Source organism: Marmota flaviventris, chromosome 6 (genome assembly GCF_047511675.1).
Source record: "Marmota flaviventris isolate mMarFla1 chromosome 6, mMarFla1.hap1, whole genome shotgun sequence".
Lineage (NCBI taxonomy): Eukaryota > Metazoa > Chordata > Mammalia > Rodentia > Sciuridae > Marmota > Marmota flaviventris.
In genome coordinates, this window is record NC_092503.1 from 61,720,389 (window position 1) to 61,742,010 (window position 21,622).

At 35.6% G+C, this 21,622-nt stretch overlaps 1 protein-coding gene across 3 annotated transcripts in view; it reads left to right on the forward strand.

The window, feature by feature from the left end:
- The window catches only part of Ascc3 (activating signal cointegrator 1 complex subunit 3), a 364,887-nt gene that overhangs the window by 62,088 nt on the left and 281,177 nt on the right, over positions 1 to 21,622 (forward strand). For all 3 annotated transcript variants that reach the window (XM_071613181.1, XM_071613180.1, XM_071613179.1), the window contains exons 5-8: positions 13,091 to 13,211; positions 17,888 to 18,095; positions 18,796 to 18,937; positions 19,528 to 19,653. In XM_071613181.1, coding sequence (XP_071469282.1) covers positions 13,091 to 13,211; positions 17,888 to 18,095; positions 18,796 to 18,937; positions 19,528 to 19,653 — 597 coding nt within the window. The remainder of the gene's footprint in view (positions 1 to 13,090; positions 13,212 to 17,887; positions 18,096 to 18,795; positions 18,938 to 19,527; positions 19,654 to 21,622) is intronic.

Consider the following 21,622-nt stretch of genomic DNA (forward strand, 5'->3'; position numbering starts at 1 on the left):
TGTATAGTTTTGTAATCAGTACTTAGGGTAAAAAAAACCACTCGATTTTTAAGAAAATTCTTGGTGACCCTAAGATGTGATGATTTAGAAACTTGTTTTTGTTGGTAAGCCATTAGGAAGTTGAAAATTTCCATGTATTGTTCAAGTGAAAAATGAACAGATACTATTTAAAGCATAGAATATCTTTTATGAATGAAACCTTATTAATACCTATCTTGCAGTGTTGATCATGATCAGGATGGACATTTCCTTATGGTATTGATGAATAGCTTATACTAAGATGAGTGCATAATACTCATGGGTATATGGAAATATCATGTATATGTGGAAATTTTCAAGGCATTGTTATTTTATTTTTAAAATATATTCTTAGTATGTATTTTACTATAACTAGAGATTTTCTAAATGAATATGATTTTGTTTTTTACTAACTTATTTCCTAGAAGTTTATGATGATTGCTGTGAATTTATAAATCCATTATGATTTAAGTATTTAACATATCTTCAGCATTTTGAAGGATGCTTTAAGGATGTTAAGAAAGGAGGATCAAACATGGATCCTAAGTTTATTATTTTTGTCTAGAATATTGGCCTATCTTTAGTTTTCCACAGTGTTATACTTCTATTTCTTATTTCTTCATTCTTCTAGATATTCTATTAATGTGGTTTTAGATACATTACTTATACGTGTTTATATGTTAACCATTTTCAACATAATAGGAGAAGGGTCATTAAGGTGTTTGCTACTGATATTTGAAGGAGATTAAACACCACAACACAACAACAAAAACTTAATCTTTACCCTGTGTTGGGAAATACCTGGCAAAAATTTCTTTTCATCTTTGAAAACAACCCATTTGAGATTCTTTCTGTATTTTAGATCGCATTTGGAGACAGTTTTGACTTTTATTTAGAAAGAGTTTATTTAAGTAAAACTAGTACTTCTGATGATTACCTTTATAAAAAATGATTCATTGAAGAATTAAAAATGGGAGAAAATATTCTATTATATGAATAAAACATGTCTTTAATATATCTTAGCATTTGCGTTTGTGTTGTAACTCTTGGAGAAACAAAGGAGCAAGATTCTTTGAAGGAGGACACAAAATAATGAGGAAGCTTCTTTTCCTGCCTCACAGAGTTATTATTTGAGCTATGTTTTGAAGATTAGAAGTAAAAGTTATCAGGCTGGGGAGAGTAGAAAGATGATTCCATCTAGCAGAAACAATATGTACAGACACGTGGGGATGTGAACGAGCATGTTTTAGTCTTGGAGCAACAGGTGGTTGGTGTTATTGGATGGTAAGGATTTGTCAGTTGGGGAAAGCCAGGATGTGATGATGACTGACAGATCCATTGGGGCCAGATATTGAATGACAAGCTGTGAGGGTGCTGAGAAGCTTGGATTTTATCTTATAAGCAATGTAATAGTATTAAAGATTTTCTTTTCTTTTTTTTTTTTTAAGAGAGAGAGGTAGAGAGAGGTAGAGAGAGAGAATTTTTTTTTTAATTTTTTATTGTTGGTTGTTCAAAACATTACATGTTTCTTGATATATTTCACACTTTGATTCAAGTGGGTTATGAACTCCCATTTTTACCCCATATACAGATTGCTGAATCACATCAGTTACACATCCATTGATTTACATATTGCCATACTAGTGTCTGTTGTGTTTTGCTGCCTTTCCTATCCTCTACTATCCCCACTCCTCTCCCCTCCCTTCCCCTCCCCTCACCTCTTCTCTCTCTGCCCGCTCTACTGTCATTCATTTGTCCCCCTTGTATTATTTTTCCCTTTCCCCTCACTTCCTCTTGTATGTACTTTTGTATAACCCTGAGGGTCTCCTTCCATTTCCATGCAATTTCCCTTCTCTCTCCCTTTCCCTCCCACCTCTCATCCCTGTTTAATGTTAATCTTCTCCTGCTCTTCAACCCTACTCTGTTCTTAGTTACTCTCCTTATATCAAAGAAGACATTTGGCATTTGTTTTTTAGGGATTGGCTAGCTTCACTTAGCATAATCTGCTCTAATGCCATCCATTTCCCTGCAAATTCTATGATTTTGTCATTTTTTAATGCAGAGTAATACTCCATTGTGTATAAATGCCACATTTTTTTTATCCATTCGTCTATTGAAGGGCATCTAGGTTGGTTCCACAGTCTTGCTATTGTGAATTGTGCTGCTATGAACATCGATGTAGCAGTGTCCCTGTAGCATGCTCTTTTTAGGTCTTTAGGGAATAGACCAAGAAGGGGAATAGCTGGGTCAAATGGTGGCTCCATTCCCAGCTTTCCAAGAAATCTCCATACTGCTTTCCAAATTGGCCGCACCAATTTGCAGTCCCACCAGCAATGTACAAGTGTACCCTTTTCCCCACATCCTCGCCAGCACTTGTTGTTGTTTGACTTCATAATGGCTGCCAATCTTACTGGAGTGAGATGGTATCTTAGGGTGGTTTTGCTTTGCATTTCTCTGACTGCTAGAGATGGTGAGCATTTTTTCATGTACTTGTTGATTGATTGTATGTCCTCCTCTGAGAAGTGTCTGTTCAGGTCCTTGGCCCATTTGTTGATTGGGTTGTTTGTTATTTTATTGTCTAATTCTTTGAGTTCTTTGTATACTCTGGATATTAGGGCTCTATCTGAAGTGTGAGGAATAAAGATTTGTTCCCAGGATGTAGGCTCCCTATTTACCTCTCTTATTGTTTCTTTTGCTGAGAAAAAAACTTTTTAGTTTGAGTAAGTCCCATTTGTTGATTCTAGTTATTAACTCTTGTGCTATGGGTGTTCTATTGAGGAATTTGGAGCCCGACCCCACAGTATGTAGATCGTAGCCAACTTTTTCTTCTATCAGACGGCGTGTCTCTGATTTGATATCAAGCTCCTTGATCCATTTTGAATTAACTTTTGTGCATGGCGAGAGAAAGGGATTCAGTTTCGTTTTGTTGCATATGGATTTCCAGTTTTCCCAGCACCATTTGTTGAAGATGCTATCCTTCCTCCATTGCATGCTTTTAGCCCCTTTATCAAATATAAGATAGTTGTAGTTTTGTGGATTGGTTTCTGTGTCCTCTATTCTGTACCATTGGTCCACCCGCCTGTTTTGGTACCAGTACCATGCTGTTTTTGTTACTATTGCTCTGTAGTATAGTTTGAAGTCTGGTATCGCTATACCGCCTGATTCACACTTCCTGCTTAGCATTGTTTTTGCTACTCTGGGTCTTTTATTTTTCCATATGAATTTCATGATTGCTTTCTCTATTTCTACAAGAAATGCCATTGGGATTTTGATTGGCATTGCATTAAACCTATAGAGAACTTTTGGTAATATCTCCATTTTGATGATGTTAGTTCTGCCTATCCATGAACAGGGTATATTTTTCCATCTTCTAAGATCTTCTTCTATTTCTCTCTTCAGGGTTCTGTAGTTTTCATTGTATAAGTCTTTCACCTCTTTTGTTGGGTTGATTCCCAAGTATTTTATTTTTTTTGAAGATATTGTGAATGGAGTGGTTGTCCTCATTTCCATTTCAGAGGATTTGTCGCTGATATACAGGAATGCCTTTGATTTATGCGTGTTGATTTTATATCCTGCCCCTTTGTTGAATTCATTTATTAGCTCTAATAGTTTCTTTGTAGACCCATTTGGGTCTGCTAGGTATAGAATCATGTCACCTGCAAATAGTGATAATTTAAGTTCTTCTTTTCCTATTTTTATGCCTTTAATTTCTTTCGTCTGTCTAATTGCTCTGGCCAGTGTTTCGAGAACTATGTTGAACAGAAGTGGTGAGAGAGGGCATCCCTGTCTTGTTCCAGATTTTAGAGGGAATGCCTTCAATTTTTCTCCATTCAGAATGATGCTAGCCTGAGGCTTAGCATAGATTGCTTTTACAATATTGAGGTATGTTCCTGTTATCCCTAGTTTTTCTAGAGTTTTGAACATAAAGGGATGCTGCACTTTGTCGAATGCTTTTTCCGCATCTATCGAGATGATCATATGGTTCTTATTTTTAAGTCTATTGATGTGGTGAATAACATTTATTGATTTCCGTATATTGAACCAGCCTTGCATCCCAGGGATGAATCCTACTTGATCATAGTGCACAATTTTTTTGATATGTTTTTGTATCCGATTCGCCAGAATTTTATTGAGGATTTTTGCATCTAGGTTCATTAGAGATATTGGTCTGTAGTTTTCTTTCTTTGAAGTGTCTTTGTCTGGTTTAGGTATCAGGGTGATGTTGGCCTCGTAGAATGAATTTGGAAGTTCTCCCTCTTTTTCTATTTCCTGAAGTAGCTTGAAAAGTATTGGTATTAGTTCTTCTTTAAAGGTTTTGTAAAACTCTGCTGTATAACCATCCGGTCCTGGGCTTTTCTTAGTTGGTAGTCTTTTGATGGTTTCTTCTATTTCCTCAATTGATATTGGTGTGTTTAGGTTGACTATATCCTCCTGACTCAATCTGGGCAGATCATATGACTTAAGAAATTTATCCATGCCTTCACTATCTTCTAATTTATTGGAGTATAAGGATTCAAAATAATTTTTGATTATCTTCTGTATTTCTGAAGTGTCTGTTGTGATATTGCCTTTTTCATCCCGTATGCTAGTAATTTGAGTTCTCTCTCTTCTTCTCTTCACTAGCATGGCTAAGGGTCTGTCGATTTTGTTTATTTTTTCAAAGAACCAACTTTTAGTTTTGTCAATTTTTTCAATTGTTTCTTTTGTTTCGATTTCATTAATTTCAGCTCTGATTTTAATTATTTCTTGCCTTCTACTTCTTTTGCTGTTGTTTTGCTCTTCTTTTTCTAGGATTTTGAGATAAAGTATGAGATCATTTATTTGTTGGTTTTTTCTTTTTTTAAGGAATGAACTCCAAGCAATGAATTTTCCTCTTAGAACTGCTTTCAATGTGTCCCATAGATTCCTATATGTTTTGTCTGTGTTTTCATTAATCTCTAAGAATTTTTTAATTTCCTCCTTGATGTCTTCTATAACCCATTGATCATTCAGTAACCTATTGTTCGTTCTCCAAGTGATGTATGCTTTTCCCTTCCTTCTTTTATCGTTGATTTTCAGTTTCATTCCATTATGATCAGATAAGATGCATGGTATAAGATGCATGGTATTATTTCTACTCCTTTATATTGTCTAGGAGTTGCCCTGTGACATAATATATGATCTATTTTTGAGAAGGATCCATGTGCTGCTGAGAAAAAAGTGTAACTGCTTGATGTTGGGTGGTATATTCTATATATGTCAATTAAGTCTAGGTTATTAATTTTGTTATTGAGTTCTATAGTTTCCTTATTCAACTTTTGTTTGGAAGATCTGTCCAGTGGCGAGAGAGGTGTGTTGAAGTCTCCCATGATTATTGTATGGTGGTCTATTAGACTCTGGAACTTGAGAAGAGTTTGTTTGATGAACATAGCTGAATCATTGTTTGGGGCATATATATTTATGATTGTTATGTCTTGTTGGTGTATGGTTCCCTTAAGCAGTATGTAGTGTCCCTCTTTATCCCTTTTGATTAACTTTGGCTTGAAATCTATTTTATTTGATATGAGTATGGACACTCCTGCTTGTTTCCGAAGTCCATATGAGTGATATGATTTTTCCCAACCTTTCACCTTCAGCCTATGTATGTCTTTTCCTATCAAATGCGTCTCCTGTAGGCAGCATATTGTTGGGTCTTGTTTTGTGATCCGTTCTACTAGCCTGTGTCTCTTAATTGGTGAGTTTAAGCCATTAACATTTAGGGTTATTATTGAGATATGGGTTGTTCTTCCAGCCATATTTGTTTATTTTTGTTACTAAACATGGTTTGTTTTCCTCTTTTATTATTTTCCCCCCCTTTACTGTCCTATCTCCCACTGTTGGTTTTCATTGTTATTTTCCTTTTCCTCTTCCTGTAATGTTTTGCCGAGGATGTTTTGAAGAGATGTTTTTCTAGCTGCAAATTCTTTAAACTTTGGTTTATCGTGGAAGGTTTTAATTTCATCTTCCATCCTGAAGCTTAATTTCGCTGGATACACAATTCTTGGTTGGAACCCATTTTCTTTCAGTGTTTGAAATATGTTATTCCAGGATCTTCTAGCTTTCAGAGTCTGTGTTGAAAGATCAGCTGTTATCCTGATTGGCTTACCCCTAAATGTAATCTGCTTCCTTTCTCTTGTAGCTTTTAAAATTCTCTCCTTATTCTGTATGTTGGGCATCTTCATTATAATGTGTCTAGGTGTGGATCTCTTATGATTTTGCACATTCGGCGTCCTGTAGGCTTCTAGGATTTGGGATTCTGTCTCATTCTTCAAGTCTGGGAAGTTTTCTCGTATTATTTCATTGAATAGATTGCTCATTCCTTTGGTTTGGAGTTCTATACCTTCCTGTATCCCAATGACTTTTAAGTTTGGTCTCTTAATGTTATCCCATATTTCTTGGATGTTCTGCTCATGGTTTCTTAACAGTCTTGCTGAGCTGTCTATGTTCTTTTCAAGTTGAAATACTTTGTCTTCATTGTCTGATGTTCTATCTTCTAAGTGTTCTACTCTGCTGGTAGTATTCTCAATTGAGTTTTTAAGTTGGTTTATTGCTTCCTGCATTTCTAGGATTTCTGTTTGTTTGTTTTTTATAACCTCTATCTCCCTAGTTGATCCTTTGCTTCCTGGATTTGTTTGTGTAATTCATTGTCAAAGTGATCTTTCATTGTCTGATTTTGCTATCTAATGTCTTCCTTGATTCTCCAGATCATCTGAAGCATGTATATCCTGAAGTCTTTATCTGACATTCCATCTGCTGCAGCTGTTACCTCTTCTAAAGTTGAGTTGACCTGCATTGCATGTGGTCCTTTCTTTCCTTGTCTTTTCATACTGCTTGCGTTTCTTTCAGCTTGGTGAAACTGTTGTGTTTTTGAAATGTTTTTTTCCCCTATATATTTATATTGCTCTTGTATAGTTGAAAAGCCTCCCTTGCAGGGTCGGGCGGCGGTCTGCCTACCTTGCAGGTGCGGGCGGCGGCTCTGCTCTGCCCCTCCTCCAATTGGTATGAGGTGTCTACCACGCCCGCGGACCCCTGGGCCTGTATTGCCGGTCGGTCGCATATCTGCCTACCTTGCAGGCTCGGGCGGCGGCTCTGCTCTGCCCTTACTCCAATTGGGGTAACGTGTCTACCACGCCGGCAGGTCGCTGGGCTTATTCTGGGCGCTGGAGGCGGCTCTGCTCTGCCCTTACTCCAATTGGGGTGTCGTGACTACCACGCTGTCAGGTTACTGGGCCTGTTCCGGGCGCGGGCGGGTGGCTCTGCTCTGCCCCTACTCCAATTGGGGTGACGAGTGTACCACGCCGGCAGGCCACCGGGCCTGATCTGCCGGTCCGTTGCAGGTTTGCCTACCCTGCAGGCGCGGGCGGCGGTTCTTGTATGCCCCCCGTCCAATTGGTGTGACTTGTCTACCACACCCGCGGACCGCTGGGCCTGTTCCGGGCACGGGCGAAGGCTCTGCTCTGCTCCTAGTCCAATTGGGGTAACGTGCCTACCACCCCGGCCGGCCGCTGGGCCTGTTCCACCGGTCAGTTGCAGGTCTGCCTACCTTGCGGGCACGGGTAGCGGCTCTGCTCTGCCCCTACTCCAAATGGGGTGACGGTCTGTCGCACCGGCAGGCTACTGGGCCTGTCCCGCTGGTCGGTCGCAGGTCTGCCCACCTTTCGGGCATGGGTGGCGGCTCTGCTCTGCCCCTACTCCAATTGGGGTGTCGTGACTACCACGCCGGCAGGTCACTGGGCCTGTTCCTGGCGCGGGCGGCGGCTCTGCTCTGCCCCTACTCCAATTGGGGTGACGTGTGTACCATGCCGGCAGGCCGCTGGGCCTGATCCGCCGGTCTGTCCCAGGTCTGCTTACCTTTCAGGCACCGGCGCGGCTCTGCCCTGCCCCTCCTACCACGCCCGTGGACCCCTGGGCCTGATCTGCAGGTTGGTCGCAGGTCTGCCCACCTTTTGGGCACGGGTGGTGGCTCTGCTCTGCCCCTACTCCAATTGGGGTGTCGTGACTACCACGCCGGCAGGTCGCTTTGCCTGATCTGGGCGCGGGCGAAGGCTCTGCTCTGCCCCTACTCCAGTTGGGGTGACATGTGTACCACGCTGGCAGGCCACTGGGCCTGACCCGCCAGTCTGTCACAGGTCTGCTTACCTTGCAGGCGCGGGCGGCGGTTCTGCCCTGCCCCTCCTACCACGCCCGCGTACCACTGGGTCACAGGTCTGCTCACTTTGCGGGTGCGGGTGGCGGCTCCGCTCCGCCCCCTCTCCAATTGGGGTCACGCGACCACCACGCCGGCGAGCCGCTGGGCCTGCATCGGGCGCGGGTGGCGGCCCGGCTCCTCCCCTCTGGCTCGAAGACAAAGCGAGAGAGACTCGGGTGTCTGTGACTCACCCTCCCTACCAGGAGACCAACTGTTTCTGTCGCCGCTGGTATTGATGAAGTTCTCTCCTCTGCCGCTTTCTGATGACATCAGACCTCTGCCATGTTGGTATCCTATGCGAATGGCAGCGTTTCGTTCCCTTTGCCGGGTGACCAAAGCAACGGGTGAGTCCTGACCAGCCCTCACAGGCCCCGTCTCAGTCCTGTTGCCACTGCCCACGAAGGCTCAGTTGGTATTTACCTCCACAGTACTCAGCAGGACCCGGACAGAGAAGCCGTTTCCGCGGGCTCCTTAGCCCTGGGCCAGAGCAGTTCCGGGAGCCGGAACTCGGCCGCTCCGTGCTCGGTGTATGCTCTGATAAGAGCATGCTCCAAGAAGCATTTTCCGCGGGTTATTTAGCACTGAGCCTGAGTAATGTGTCTGCAAGCCGCAGGCGAATGGCAGCCTGAAATTACCTGTTCTATGGCTGAATGAGCTGCGGTCAGTCGAAAACAGGGATGGTGACGTCAGCTCTCCAAGATGGTGGCCGCTGGCCTCCTCTGTGGTCTGACCAGTGTGGAGAACCGAAGTGGACCGCTTCCTTCCCCCGTCTCGAACCCAGAATTCAGCACTGAGTACGGTTTTTGCACGGCTGGCAGAAACTGCAGCGCTGTATCCCTGCGTTGCTATCTCCTCGTTTCCCAGCGCGCGCTGCATACTCTAGCCGTGGGGCGATTTGCTGAATAAGCATTGTTACCCTCCGTGCGACAAATCTCTCGTGTTTGAGTCCCCGTAGCCGATCCTCGTGCGATGGAAATCCTTCCTCCAGGTTCCGGAGCACCCCACTATTGCTGGATATTCCTAATAAAATAGCCTTAAGCCTTCCTGACTCGTCATTCTCCCACACAGTGACGCGGCACACGGGGGCAATGCACTCCCCTCGCCGCCATATTCCGAGAGAGAGAATTTTTAATGTTTATTTTTTAGTTATCGGCGGGCACAACATCTTTGTTTGTATGTGGTGCTGAGGATCGAACCCGGGCTGCACCCATGCCAGGCGAGTGCGCTACCACTTGAGCCACATCCCCAGCCCCAGTATTAAAGATTTTCAACCATGGTATACAATATGAACAGATTTGGGTGTGGATGTAGTAGAGGTTTCCTACTGGTGTGTCAGGGCACATGATTTTGAATTGGGTACAGGTAGGCTGGAATACTATTCTAGTTTATTTAAGCAAAACTAGTACTTTTGATGATTGTCTTTATAAAAAATGATTCATTGAAGGATTAAAAATGGGAGAGAATATTCTACTATGTGAATAAAGGACAGTTGTCTGAGGCCAAGGACTGCTTGAATCCTCAAGTAATCTCTTTTTGGTCACAGCAGACTTGTCCATTTACTTCAGTGTGCCTTATAAATATTAAGATCTTCCACATGAGCATGGTATAAAAAAAGCTATAGAAACATGGGTATAAAATAAGGAGAAGACCATTTAGATGTGTTTTGTGGTAGACTTGGCCATCAGTTATTGAACTTTATGATATCAGTATGTCTTCATGCTATTAAAAGTTATTGAGGACTCCAAAGAGATTTTGCTAATGTTTATGTCTTGAATGTACTAGAAATTAAAACTGAGTAAAATTTTAAAATATATGTGCTTTGACTTTCACAAATATTAAGCCTATTAAGAGTTAGCGTAGTTGGATGAAAGTTAACTATGTTTTTCCATACTAGAAAACTTAGAAAGAAAAGTAGTGTTATTTTGCATTCTCTCTAATGTATGATTTAATAAAAAATAGCTAGAATCTCATATCTGGTTCTGCTTTCAATTTGCTATAATGTATATTTTGGCTGAAGTGTACAAAGGAAACCCAGCCTCACACAGACATGTAGTTAGTAAAGGGAATAATATCTTACTTTTTTTTTTTTTTTGGCAGTGTTAGTGATTGAACTCAAGGTCTTATGCATGCTAGGCAAGCATTCTGCCAGTGAACCAAATTCCAACCATAAAAAGGAATGATATCTTAAAAGCCTTTTAAAATAGTTATTTGTATTCTTTCTTGATATATTAAAAGTTGACAAATGGTAGTTTCTTACAGGTCAATTATGGTGAAAATATGAAAGTTCGACAATGAAATTTTTATGAATTGTTTCACTAAAATCTGTTTGTCTTCTCATTTTACTGGCATCATATGTGATATTATGAAAAATAATTGATTCAGTGAATTATTCCTGTCTTCCTAATGTAGACACTTTCATTATGTAATATTACAAATAGTACTAATTCATTGCTGTCACCACTGATCTCATCAGAGAAATCTTTAAATTTTAGGAACTGATCAGGTTTTCATTGGTGAATACAAGTTTTCCAGAATTTTGATTTTTCTCTTGAAAGCTTGAATTTTATCACTGGCAGCAAATATTTCCAGTTCTTTTCCTTGGTATAGCAGGGTCACTTCTTTGATTTTTAAGAAACTATCAAATATGTTAGTCTGAATAACCAGACTAGAGAAGACTTCATCCATTCTCTCATATCAAAATGGTGTTACATGAAATGATCTGACTATCACTTATCTTTCATATATTTTATTGTATACTGTTGTGTGGCAGATGTGATTTTATACATACTTCATTTGTCAGTGTTTTGTTCGGCAGATTATTTAAAAAGATATGTGCTTTTCTGAGATTTAAGAAATTAGTAGTTATTACTTTACTTAATGGTATTCTTGAGTGAAATTGGCTCTTGTGTTTATAACTGTGCTTACATGACAGTGTGATACCACTGGCTTTATTTGTGCAAACCTTTCCCCCATTGATTTTGCAGCATCAGTGCAAATATCAACAGTGAAAAAGGTACATAGCATCCAAATATTGTTACAAAAATAGTGTTGACTTTATGGACCCCTGAAGAGTCTCAGAGACTCATTCCTTGGATTCCACATTCTGTATTTTATGGATGAGTTATTCTTTGAAGGAGTCTGATGAGAAAGGGCAAGAGAGAATATTAGGTTTTCTTTTATGATTGGCTTTGTCTTTGTCTTAATCCCTTACTATCATATACTATTGTTGTATTTGGGTGTGTAGGATGATGTCACAAGTTTTATTTTTGCTTTCATATTTTTTATGTTTTACTTGTTCTTTCTAGATATACATGATAGTAGGGTGTATTTTCATATAATTATATGTACATAGAATAAGTATAACTTGTTCCAATTATGATCTCATTATTGTGGTTGTATACGATGTGGAGTTACATTGGTTATGTATTCATATATAAGGGTAGGAAAGATGTCTGATTTATTCTGTTGTCTTTTCTACTCCCATCCCCACCTTCCCTTCATTCTCTTTTGTCCAGTCCAGTGAACTTTATTTTTCTTTTGTCTATTTTGTTTTGTTTTGGGGATGAACTCAACCAAAATATTCTTTTAGAAATTTTTAAAATTTATTAGCTTCATTTCTTATCTTTATATTTCCTAGTGTATCTTTTGTGGACAATATATCAATTTCTGTATTACAACAGTTTTCTAGAAAACAGTCAAAGGTGTTACCATAGTATAATGGAAATTCTTTATGACTGCATTCATATATGTATCATTTTAAAACTCTGTTATTAGCTGTGTAACATTAAGCAATTTACATAAACTTTCTAAAGCTTAATTTTCCTAAGGTCAAAAGTAATAACAGTATTTAATTTGAAAAGTTGTTTAGAGCATTTGTTAGATAGAATTAGCAAGTGATGATCATAATATCTCTCCTACAATAAATGTTCAATAAATGTCATAAATGCTCAATAAATGCTACTGGTATATTTAGAATTACTAGATAAGTGCACCCTTAATTCATTTTGTTTCTTCTATTTTATTTTTCCTTTTGTACACATAATTCATTGTTTAATATCTCATATATACACAGCATGAATTTTTATCTTATGATTTTATTTGTGTTGTTTCTTTGATAGCAGAATTTGGTTAATATAGCATAGTCACATGCAAAATTAAAGTATACCATTTTGAAAAGGAAGAAGTAGTGTATATTCCGAGATCATACTTGAAGAAATCTAAAGCATTTCTAGAGCAGTTATATAATATGGTTATATAATTCAAAATCTCTGACCTCTTACACTGATTCTATGACTCTGAAATCAGCTTAGTTTTTTTGGCAGCAACTGCCTAATAGACTAAGATATGCATGGGAAATTTATATAAAATTACATAAAGCATTTGTGCACTGTGTTTGAGATATCAGATTTATTAAATGTTTAAAATACATGTCAAATGTTGGCTAATAGTCACAATTCTCTAAAACACTCATATGGTTCTTTGACTCTAAAATATAGAAAGATATAAAAACACTAGCACTCAGCTGTACTTGGGAAAACCAGAATTATATGATAAAAAGCAAATTAAGTTAATTTTAGAGTTTTATTTCTTTATGCCAAAGAAAAGCCAAGCACTAAAATTTGTTATTCTGTGACTTAGAGTTATGGCTTCAAATCTTAATTATTTTGAAACATTAAATGATAATTTTTAACGGTGTAATTGCATATAACCCCTTAACAATGTGAAAATATAAATTTTTTTACATTTTCTAAATTTTGAGGGTACTTTTATGTTATATTAATTTGACTGCCTCTGTTTAGTAGAGTGTTAATAACATGAACAAGTTAATTTGAGGTAACAGGTATTTTATTTTTCTTTTTGTATAAGTTATTTGAATTGCTTGGACCTGAAGGACTTGATCTTATTGAGAAACTTCTCCAGAACAGAATTACAATTGTGGATCGATTTCTTAATTCTTCAAATGATCATAAGATTCAAGCTCTTCAAGGTAAGAAAGTATGTAGTGGTAATACTAATTTAAAAGAAAGATTCATTGGTTAACCAATTTTAAAAATATAATTACTTTTTTTATCCTTTGGACATTTTTATAATTTACTGATATCATTCTCTAAACTAGATTTTTAGGTATGGTAGATTATGAAACAAGTGTAAATGATCTAAATAGGAACATATTGCAGTGTTTGGGCATGACAGTGTTTTGTAAAAGGTAGAAGTACTTACAATAGATAATTTTTAAAGCAAACACATGTTGTATTAACTATGGACCCAGTGTTATAATTTCTCCCCAAGTTTTTGTTTCCAAAACTTTCAAAGCCATAGTAAAGGTATAAGAATAATACACACTTACATAACCTTCATGTATTTTCACTAGTCATTAACAGTTTGTTTCACCTGGCCCTTTTTCTAAAGATACACATACATTGCTGAACAAAGATAGGAAGTTTCAGGCATCATGATACTTCATCTATAAAATATTTAGCATCTGGGCATGATGTGACACACCTGTAATTCCAGTGACTAGGAAGACTGAGAGACTGAGTCAGGAGAATCTCAGGCTTGAGTCTAGCAGCAGCACCTTGGGAAGACCCTATCTCAAAAAAAAGGTTATAAAAGGGTGGATATGTAGCTTTGTGGTAAAGTGCCCACGTATGTATGAATGAATGAATGAATAAGTAAATAAATAAATTGTCTTCAGAATATATCTAAGAACACGACAGCTTCTACTTAACTGCACTGCAGTTATCACACTCAGAAAATTGCATACCGATAGTGTCATGTATTACATGTATTTTAAAAACCCAGTAAAATAAAAAACAGGAAGCCAAAATTATTTTTAAAAAAATACCTAACATATGACACAGTGATGCCAGATTCAGGTTTTAAGTGATAAGCAGGAAAATTAGATTTTTTTTTAACCTTTACTCCAATGTACTTTGCTAACCTTACGGATAGTTTGAGATTAAAAAAAGTGAATGAACGCAAGAAATTAGATACCTTGAACATCTGTCTATGTTGGCTTTTCTTATATATAAGTTATTTGATTTTTTTTTATGTTTATGCCACTGTAGGAAACTATAAACAGACTTCATCTAAATAGCCTTTAAATCCAAAATATTTTGTGAATTTCCTTTAATACTGATGAATGTTCTTAGAAGCCTGGAGCTTTGAGATTGTTAGAATTTCCAAGATTGGAGTTGAGCAACTTTATCTTTCTGCAAGTGTCTTGGTTCAAGTTATTTGAATAGTTCTAAACTTCCTTGCTCCAAGAAGGCTCTGGGCTATAGGAAAGTGCATAATCAGACTCCATGCAGTAACCCATCAGGGTTTAGGAGCTTTTAAAATTGGTGTTTGCCAGAAGAAAGGGACAGAGTTAAATATCAACTCCTGTGAAGATGTAAATTCTGAGAATTTGGTATTTCTTTTGTCATTCTCCTAAATGTTATTATAGAGATATTTACTGATTCTAACTCTTTTTTAAAAAAAATTAATTTATTTGATTTGATGTGTTATGATTACATTTAAAATAGGACTTGTTATCCAGATTCATAAACATAAATCCATTAATCTTTGGTTCCAGCTTTATTAGTATATTAGCACTGTTTTATTAATAGAAAGTTAAAGATGAATCCAATGTTACATTTATTTTTTTGGAAGCTTTAGATGATGAGTTAGGAGTTTTGTATATGTTCATTCTATTTATTTTACAAATTTTATTCTATTAATATAACTTATTAGAAGCAACACAGTTTTATAATGCAAAATAAGTACTAAATTTAAATATATTTGAGTCCTGAAATGATTTTTCACTTTTCTCAAATAGATTTTACTCTCATATTCCATAGTAGATCATTATTAAATATTGCAACTATTTAAGAATGATGAGTATGCACTAGAAAATTTGAGGCATTTAAATGAATAAATAGTGTTTTTTTGTTTTTTTTTAAGGACTACAATATAGAACTTGAAAGGTAGCATATTTTTAAAAAATTTACTTCGGTAGGTTTATGTTGTATTTGCATTAAAATTCTTTTCCTTAGATTTTTGTTGAAGGAAAAGGAAGAATCTTTATACGCTTGTTACTTTACCAGTGTTCCCAATTTGTGTCTATTTTGATGTTTTGCATTTAGGGATCCTTCAAAATTCTCTCATAACTACCAAATTGTACTTTTTCTTTATTAAGGTACCTTAATGAGCCCATTATTAACCATATTCTTTTTTGTATTTTCCAAAACCATTGTCTTATAGAGCAATGACTTGTTTTTTTTTTTAAATCTAGCATTTTCTAGATTTCAGGCTCATTTTATTTGAGTTTTTTCATGCAGACATCTACCTTACTCTGCTCTATTCTTACAGTCAGTAAGTGTAAGGTGAATGAGAAGTGACATGAGTGAATGAGAAGTTGATCTCTAAGATAAAGATAGTTTGTGTATTAAATTCTGTCTTCAGAGTTGGTATAGAGAGTGTATTATGAAATCAAAACTTAGTTCATAATATCAAGTGACAATATTTTGAGTAGTTATACAGGATTTTTCTGTTATATTTACATTTTAAAAGGATATAATCATCTATATAGTTCTTCAGTAAAATTTTTTGTTAGTATTTCCATTAAGGTTATTTCATTTCTGCTTGTCATTTGCGACAGTTGGCCTAACCAAACAAGAAAAGCCATACATTTAAGCTTTTGCTGCTTTATTTTTTAAATTATTATTATGTTTAGTCTTATAGGAATTTAGTATATTTTGATTGAAACCTTATAAATCTTTTAATGAGGCATTGTATTTTCTTATAATTTTAATTTTCTTATTTGGATGATTGTAAGTATATATAGTAGTATTTAATTACTGTCACATTTGCTTAAAATGTTAATGACACCAGTATATAGAATTTAGTATGTCATCCAAAGGGGTTTCACACTTTAAAATGTTTAACTCTGGTTTCTGATAAATAAATGGCATTACTCAAATTTTATACATTCTGCTTAACATATGTATTGTTGATTGAGTGGCTTTGTAGACAATTTCACTTTTCTTTTAGTTAAGAGTATGTGTAAAAACTGTCAGAATGCCTCATTCTTTTTCTGACACTGAAATTTAATCATAAATTTATTAAGTGCATAAGACTTCCTTAGAAATAAGAAATAAAATAAATATAAGACTTAAATAAAATAAATGTAAGACTTAAAAATGAAAATAGTTTTTCAGAATTTTAAGTTTTAATCCTAATATACATGGGCTTATACTTCATTTTGTAATTTTGAGACACACTTTCCTTTTTAGGGAACTATAGTGGGGGTTATTTCATGTTATTGATAGATAAATGACTCATTAAAATTCTTTACACAAAATACATATACGATGGTGTGAGGGGGAAGGGGGAAAAAGGGATGGAAAGTGTCACAGTAGATTGGGTAGAGAGAGGTGATGGGAAGGGGAGGGAAGTGGAGGGGGATAGGGAGGGCAGCAGAATACAACAGACACTAGTATTGTTGTATGTATATACATGGCTGTATAACCAATGTGATTCTGCAATCTGTGGAAAAATGAGAATTCATATCCTATTTGAATCAAATATATGATATGTCAAGATCATTGTATTGTCTTGAGCATCTAATAAAACAATTCTGTAAGGAGGCTGTAATATTTGAATATTTGACTTAGAATGAATTAGATAACAAATTTTCCTATTTTGGTACTGTGTTTAATTCCTTCTTTTTTCAGAATTGCAGCTTAGAATTTGATAAAGTAACCTGGGCTGTGCTTGGCAGAGTATTAGCCAAGTCTTGCATTGTCTTCCTAGCTTAGCAATAGTGCCTAGGATGTAGTATCCTCAGTAAAATAAGCTTACTAACTTGGATCCTGTTGGAAGAAAATTTGTTCTGAATATTGAGTTGACCAAACCACAGATCTAATTTATACTTTGTAGACATTGAGTTTTGATCGACCTGGTACCCCTTAGTGACTCTGACCTTCTTCCCTTCTTTTAAAGGCCTTTATTTTCATGAAAAGGTAGACTTTGCTCTTGCTGTATTTGTTTTGTGAAGTATGTTCTGCACTTATGTTTATTTCAGTATGAATAGTTACATATATACAAGTTAACTGAATAAAGTGTATTACATAGGAAAAATTATTTAATATATAATTTTATTTTAGTATTATCTAACAGTGCTAATTAGTATTAATAATTATTTTTTAAATTAATATAAACAAGTTATTTCAAAATCACAAAATTGGATTTCAGGCTCCTGATTTTTTTAAATTTTTTTTTTTAGTTGTAGTTGGACACAATACCTTTGTTTTATTTATTTTTTTATATAGTGCTGAGGATTGAACTCACCGCCTCATACATGCTAGGCCAGCGCTCTACCGCTGACAGGCTCCTGATTTTATATGTAAGAATTTAAACTATTAGTAACATTAACTATTGAATCTATAGGAAGTAAATCTTACTGACTTTTCTTAAGCCATTAGCTAATATTAAATATTGTAATTTTTAAAAAGAAACCTATTCCTAAATTATGTAATTGAATATGCCCACTTTCCAATGTGAATGATAAGAGCATTATGCTATTTCATGTTCTTTTAGGGAGAAATTAAATGGTTTTCATAATGGTTAAATGATCTCAGAGATGTGTAGTCCATTATATTTTGAAAATTTGCCTTGTAGACAATTGCAAAAAAGTTCTAGGAGAGAATACCAAACCTAATTATGGTTGTCAAGTCACTATTCAGTCCGAACAAGAAAAGCAGTTAATGAAACAATATCGACGTGAAGAAAAACGAATTGCCAGACGAGAAAAAAAGACTGGAGAAGATGGAGAAGTTTCTGGAGAAGGACTTATGGGCTTTGATCCTAAGGAACTGCGGATACACAGGTAATCAAAGCAAGAATCTGAAAAACACATGTTTATAATCAATACTTTTACATATTTTTCTAGTGTGATTTTAGCAATTTGGCAGATTCTTTTAGTCCCATTTTCTTATAACAACGAGTTTCATTGAATAAAAATTTTCTGGGGAAAAAACAGTCATCTGCTAATTAGAATATTATTGGTTGCATTCACATCCATGAGAGATTTAGATTACAGAGGTAAGCTATTTTTAGTTGCTACACATATTCCAGTCAATGAAGTTATAGAAAACTTATTTACATTTATTTTGAGGGTTTTGTTTTCTTCCCAACTTAATTATACTTTTATTTGTGTGTATTGTTCTCTAGAAGTAGAAAGGAGGAAAATGAAATGAAGTCATTATTGCACTTGATGTTTTAATTATTGTAACTTTTCCAAAAAGGAATTTTTACCTTGAAAATATCTTCGAGTTGTGAAAATGCAAAACTATAAAGAATGAACAATAAGTCAGATTTACTAAATGGTATTTAAAAGTAGTAAATAGAAAATGTGCTAAATCCTATTTGGTTACCCCCCAAATTTTTGAGTTGCTGATATCTTTGTTTTTGTAGTTTAATTTTTTTCTTTATAATGGAATGCCACCAGAAGTAATTATTATAATGACCTTGCTTTCCTTTTCAAAATAAAAATGTCAAATTTGGCCTGCCATTTTTTGTATTTTCAGAGAGCAGGCACTTCTGAATGCTAGAAGTGTTCCAATTCTCAGCAGGCAGAGAGACATGGACATTGAAAAAATTCATTATCCCCATGTTTATGATTCCCAGGCTGAAGCCAGGAAAACATCAGCATTCATTGCTGGTGCAAAGGTATGTCATTGGTTTATAACAACAACTCTTGGAAATACGTTTTTTCTGAGGCAATGACACATAGCTTTCCCTGTTTCCTTTGTGAATACAGTGCAAGTTGATTAGTTTATGCTAAAATATTTTAAAATATTTAAAATAATAGGGTATATGAGATATTACAATCTGTATAAAGTTCTGACATATAGTAAGTATTCAGACAATATTTCTTCATTTCTCTTTCATTATTGTTGAAATTTATAATTTTGAATATTATCAGTTATATCATTGCTTGACTAAGCTTTATACCATATATTGTATGCTATCCTACTTGTATGAGTACATTTGTCTTCAATGTAGTTAATGTATACTTTAAGATTCGTCAATGTACTGTGGCCTGTATGTCATATAAGATACTTGACATAATAATGGAGTGTGGTTTTTATTTATTTATTTTTCATTTAGGTTTGTTTTTCTTTAAATTAGCTAAATTTATTTGCCAGGACTATGTCTTAAAACCAATAGCATTCTGTATTTCTCTCATTAAAAAATCTTTACCAGAGAAGTTCTTTTGTTTTTTTTTAAATTCTGAATTGTTATTTTGATATTTATAGATGATTTTACCAGAAGGAATCCAAAGAGAGAATAACAAGCTTTATGAAGAAGTAAGGATTCCCTATAGTGAACCAATGCCAATTGGCTTAGAGGAGAAGCCAGTTTATATCCAAGACTTAGATGAGGTGAGATAAACCTTTTATAGAGTTGATATTTTTGAGGCTTGCTATGTACTATAAATGAACTTATATTGGAAAAAAATTATTTTTAAAAGTAGCTTCCTAATATAAATCAGAGACATAAATGGTTGATTACTAAAGAACACCAGGGAAGTTTAAATTTTTCAAAACCATGTATATATCCATTTGTTTGTATACTGAATATATATATATATATATATATATATATGTGTGTGTGTGTGTGTATATTTAATTATATTTAAAATATAATTTATTTTATTTAAAAAATAATTTCAAATAAAATTCAAAAAATAATATATTTAATATATTTAAAATATTTTAAATAAAATTCAAAATTATATATTTACATCTATCTATCAATCCATCTGTCTGTTTTCATATTTATTTTTATTATTTTAGGTAATTTTTTTGGTTTAACCTATGTAAATTGACAATTAAAATATTTTAAAGGGTTTATGTATTTATTTATTTATCAAATGGTCACCCTAATATAAAATAAAATGCTTTTTCTGGGAGATGGGCCAAATTCTAAAGTACTTTGTTTATCTTATTTCTCCACAACTTTTTAATTTTTGGTAAATTCAAACTAATGAAAATGTTGTTTGAGTATTAGTATTCATATATCCTTTACTTAGATTCATATTAAAGTTTTGCCATACTTACTCTTTCTCAAAATAAAATGTCATTTAGTTTAAAGTTTATATATTATTTGAAGTTTTTTTTTTTATCATCAAAATGAAGCTTGGGGTTTTTAAAAAAATGTATAACAATACATAGTCTTTCAGAAATAAAAATAATGCAGGTGAGCAAGATGTTTTAGTCAGTCTTTGCACTGCAGCAACCAAAAGATCTGACAACAACAATTTTAGAAGAACAAAAGTTTATCTTGGAGCTCACAGTTTAAGAGATCTCAGTCCATAAATGGCTGACTCCATTGCTCTGGGCTCTATGTCATGGCAGAAGGGTATTGAGGAAAGCAGCTCAGGACTTATAACTGGGAAGCAGAGAGAGCTTTTGGGGGATACCAAATATCTAAACCATAACATTCCGTGTGAGCCCACACACACTCATTCCCATTTTGCAATGCAAAAATACATTTAGTCCATTTTCAAGAGCCCCTATAGTCAGCAATTTTAGCATTGCCCAAAAGTCCACAGTCTCGTTTGAAACTTGTAGTACACTTTCAGCATGAGGCCCTGTAAAATTCAAAAGCAAGTTACATGTGTCAAATATATAAAGGAACATAGTTGATGTACCACATGGTTGATGCCAGTGTCTGCTGCCATCTTGATCAGTAGCTAAGCCTTCTAGGACCATGGCTTCAACAGGCTTTGAGTGCCTGCCTAGTTGGCTGAGTGTAATAAAACAATTTCCTAGGCTACTCTGTGCAAGCAGGGGGGCCCACTGGTCTCTTCTCAAGGGAATTTTTACTTTTACACCATTAAGCCTGAGATAGGTATGGTCTTGCCAATTCCTGAGATTTCATCAAGACTTCTTTACTTGGGCTGGGGTTGTTACAGCTCAGTGGTAGAGTACTTGCCTAGCACATGTGAGGCACTGGGTTCCATCCTCAAAACTACATAAAAGTAAATAAAGTTATTTTAAAAAAGGCTTCTTTACTATTGTTTCTTGGTGAAGTATTTAGTGTTTCTATGATAGCTATAATATCTTTACCCATACCTTCCTTTGCCCCAAGTTTACTTAAAACACTTTTCTGTCCAAACTAAGTTTTTTAAATCTTCCTGTTTCACTTTCTGATCCTAATTATCACAATAAATTTGGCTAGCTGCCAGCAATATCCATGCCACGACCTGAATGCTATGCTGCCTACAGATTTCTTCCACCAGATTAAAAAGTCCATCACCTTTAAATTCAGCCTTACAGAAAGTCTCAGGACACTGGCAAAATGTACACAACTTCATAGCCAGAACAGAATATGAATGGTCTCTAGTCT